At 33.0% G+C, this 4185-nt stretch overlaps 1 protein-coding gene across 3 annotated transcripts; it reads right to left on the minus strand.

The window, feature by feature from the left end:
- Nucleotides 1-91: 91 nt before the first annotated feature.
- LOC118757008 (sin3 histone deacetylase corepressor complex component SDS3-like) lies at nucleotides 92-1692 on the minus strand. Of its 3 annotated transcripts, none has more exons than XM_036491738.1 (6): nucleotides 1450-1692; nucleotides 1291-1390; nucleotides 990-1206; nucleotides 637-886; nucleotides 316-539; nucleotides 92-252 (listed from the first exon to the last, which is right to left on the minus strand). In XM_036491738.1, the coding sequence occupies exons 1-6, from the start codon at nucleotides 1550-1552 to the stop codon at nucleotides 160-162; spliced, it is 987 nt and encodes a 328-aa protein (XP_036347631.1). In that variant the 5' UTR covers nucleotides 1553-1692; the 3' UTR covers nucleotides 92-159. The 3 variants fall into 3 exon arrangements, with proteins under 3 accessions (XP_036347631.1, XP_036347628.1, XP_036347629.1); XM_036491735.1 differs by having other exon boundaries at nucleotides 316-542; nucleotides 619-886; XM_036491736.1 differs by having other exon boundaries at nucleotides 316-542; nucleotides 1450-1691.
- Between the last annotated feature and the right edge of the window lie 2493 nt (nucleotides 1693-4185).

Raw genomic sequence — 4185 nt, forward strand, 5'->3', positions numbered from 1 at the left:
AAGCTATAATTACACGCGAATAAATTACATATTTATTAAATTTATAATTTATAATAATAATAATAAACAACTATAAAACTAAGTTGTTGTAGTTACCATAGGGGAAGCGGCGCCGGATTTGTTAGAAGTGCAGCTACTAGTGCCGCATTTGGCGTTGGATCAGTTGGCGCGCCGTTTAATTGTAACTTTTCCCTTAGCTAAATGCGACATATTAATTTTAACCTTGCTGTCATTGGTTTTTTTGACCCACACCTACAAGAGAGAAAAAAGAAGTCTTAAATAAATCAACATTAAAAATTTTTCTATAAAGCTTACCACTTCGTTGCCGATGGCAGTTATTGTTGCTGCGAATTTAGCTAAATCTTTTCCTTCAACATAAACCTGTTGACCTCTGTGAAACCACCGTCGCTGATACAGTAGTTTGCCGTCTTCAATTCTTGTCTCAATGCTAGGACTGATGTTTGAATTTGTGTTCTCGGAGAGCAATCCTCCGTGTTGAAGATTGCTAAATGGAGTTCCACCAATACCATTTTGTTGTGCTGCTGCAAATATTTAAGAAAAATTCATCAAATATAATAAAATTTAGCATATTGTTTATAAGCGTATTTAAACGCTTACTTGGAGCTAATGGCTTGCCTCGCTGTATAGTTTTCATGTCACTTTCGATTTCTTTATCGTCCAGCAAGTATACAAGTAATTGACCAGTTGTAGGCTTCCGTCGCTTTTCGACGACTGGTACTGGCTCATTCGGGCGCCGGCGTAATTTACGTGTAACAGTTGGTTTTATTTCCATTGAGTCATTTGTTAGCTCTAGATTGTATCTCTCATTTTCGATTAGCTTTTTCCTTTCTTCTAAGTCTGCAAGGATGTTGTCCTTTAAGTCAATCTACAATTGGGAAATTGATTTAAATTTATAACATTCCGCATATATTGATATCGGGAAAGTAAATCATACTATAACGTCCTTATATTCATAAAATTCCACATACCTTTTTTTCCTCATACTCCTTCTGTGCGGCCCGTCGTTCGGTTTGATAGTCTTTTTCCACACACTCCTTTAAATATTCTCTGTGGATCTCATTGAGTCGCAGACGTTCTTTATACTGATATTCTAGCTTTTTGGAACGTTTCACGTAGTCGGGATGTATGAGTTGTTTCAGTTCCTCGCGTTGTTTGTTCAATATGGCTAATTTGTGCTGATACACTCTATACAAATGAATAAGGAGAAAACGCGATTTGTTAATATTTCGATTAGCTTATAAGTAGCACCCTTTATATTATATGACATACTGCTCTTTTAGTTCGTGATTGCTGCCTCCGTTTGTTGTGTTCGTAGCATTGCTGCTACGGCTGTTATTCCTAAATTCCGTTTCACTAGCGTCGTCTGTGTCTATAAAACATTTTAATTTTAGTTTATTCATTCAAAATATGGATAAATCATCCACTTACCCTCTTCACTGTCGTAGGCATTTTGATCGTAATGGTTGGACCTCGAATCGTCATTATCATCGTAGTTGTCGAAGAGTTGACTTGCGTATGCTTGGAATGGCATCTTTTATGCATTTATTCACTGCTTTTTTGAACCTTTATATTTTTTTTGCGGAAATCTTTAATACTGCATCAATGTCCCACAAAATAGAAAACAATAAAATTGCAAAACAACGCAAAAACTGGAAGAGGAAAAGCTGTCAGGCTGAAAATCAGGATGTCAGTTCAAAATGGAATGTCAAACATGCTGGAATGCTCTACTGGAAATCATTGGAATGCATACCGGTAGTACAGGGTGATACAATGAATTATTATTGCATGGTTGCATTCGAGAGCATTAAAAAATGTCAACAAAAATGATAATAATAATCATGGTTGCATTTGATTGGATTTAGACACAAGGCGAATTTATTCAAGGTGGTGATCAAGGTTATTCTATACGAGGTGGTGTTATCCAAGGCGAAATTATACAAGGTGGTGTTACTGGCGAATTTAGATTACAACAATAACAACCACATGTATTTAGTATAGCGGGTGTTATGTCAAATCTCAATTCGCCCCAAAGTTTACATGTATTTTGTTTTTGCCTTTGATGGGTGTGCTGTCAAATCAGTAAAACCAAAAACAAAATACATGTAAGGCGAAGAAATCAGCTGATTTTACAACACCACCTTGGTGTTATCGGATCGGCTGATTTCACGGCGAACTTCTACCTTTTTGTTGTAATTTTTTTTTTTATACTGATTGTCAATGTGCGTATAATTTGTTGTTGTAATTTTTCTTTTTGTTCTCTCAACACCACATTGTATAAATTCGCCTTGGTGGTGTCACTACAATTCCCCGCGGTACTTTTGAATGTCAAAATGATGTGTTTGTTGTATTTGGGGGTATTTCTTGCCGGGACTCATGATTCAACAACTACAGGTGTCATCACCATCTTTTTTATCTATTCATATTCGTGTGTATATGTATACCCTGCATACCAGGATTTCATAGAATTCTGAAAGGTTTTACAATTTTTTTAAGAATTTTCTTTAAGAAATCGTACAGAAATTTCTTTACTAGTTCTTGTCAACCGCCTCGTATGTTTTTCTTTACAGATTTCTAAAAGAATCGTAACAAATTTCCGACACTCTTAAAGATTTCGGGAGCATTTGTTTGCAGGGTATATATATACGTATACAGAGAACGTATATTTATAGAGAAGGTCCAAGAACTGTGAATGCCACATTTTTCGTGCCAACTAAACTGGCGAAGCGCATTTTAAGAGCGACAAATATTTGGAATACTTAACAGCGAAAGCAAAATACAAAGCAGAAAAGAAGAACGTTAACAGAGCTAAATCTCACGAGAGCGTTTGGAATGTTAATTAAATATGAATATTGATGATTTTTGTGATATTTTTTGCAAAATTTTCAAATAGAAAACCCAAGTAAAAAAAAAATAATTATTTTTTCAATGATTTGTACAAGTAACATGAAATTAAATCGGAAATAGTATATAACATTTTCCGATTTTTGTGATATTTTATTAATAATTGCAAATAGAAAAGTCCCATGAGTTTGTGTTTTTTGTGAAAATATTTTTTGATAAAAAATCCTTTTTCCCGGTGATTTCTACAAATACCGTGAAAATAAATCGAAAATGTTATATAGCATTTTTCGATTTTTGTAATATTTTGTTAGATTTTCAATTATAAAACTTTTTTGGTATTAGATTTTTTTGTAAATAGAGTTTTTAAGGGAAAAAATAGTTTCTTCTCGGTGATTTGTACACACAACGTTAAAATAAATCGAAAATATTATATAACATTTTCCAATTTTTGTGTTATTTTCAAGTAAAAAACTGTGGTATTGGATAAAAAAAAACAGTGAAAAGAATTATTTTCCATTTGTTTTGGAGATCTCACAAAACTAAGTCGAAAGTCTGTACGAAATTTTTCCATATTTTTGATATTTATGGAAATAATCCAGTTTTTAATTATTTTCGACTTGGAAGCTTTTTTTAAAAATACAAAAAATCTGAAAACGTTGGATTTTCTCAGCAATTAGTAAAAATCTCGTTAATCTAAGCCGAAACTATTTAAGAAATTTTTCAAAATCTTCAATATTTATGGAAATAATGCAGTTTTCAAATATTTTCTAGTGCAAGAAGTTGCCATTGGATGGGTCGCAGCTTCGCTACTCATGTGCTTATTTGTCCCCCACATTGTCATTTACATATCTAATTTATTAATAACTAAACCTAAATTTATAAAGCACATATTTGTAAACTTAATTTCAATAAATATTTCTCCTACCAAATTTTTCATGCATCCAAAAAGACAAACAAATGAAAATGTAAGTATGTATGCATTTATAAATGTACATATAAACATACATATACACGATTGTTCTGCTTTCGTCTTCCCCGCGCCGCTTCCATCAACACAAATTATTCAATTTCTGCGAATCGCCACCAGATTGGCACGTGCGCGAAACCATTAACCCCATGTTTGCGAAATATTTAGATTTTCGCATAAGTTTGCATTTAATAAAGCAATACTCGTACATTTTGTATGGTGAATAATATTAATTAATTTAAAATTCTGCATGTAACCATGTTCTCGACGATACATGTAACTTTCATAAAGATTAAACATAAAAATTGTGCTTCATTAACAGTTGCAACCAGCTGAAACCAAAAAAACTATGTCCG

The sequence above is a fragment of the Rhagoletis pomonella genome, unplaced genomic scaffold, assembly GCF_013731165.1.
Source record: "Rhagoletis pomonella isolate Grant_MI unplaced genomic scaffold, Rhpom_1.0 Rhpom_scaffold_13672, whole genome shotgun sequence".
Lineage (NCBI taxonomy): Eukaryota > Metazoa > Arthropoda > Insecta > Diptera > Tephritidae > Rhagoletis > Rhagoletis pomonella.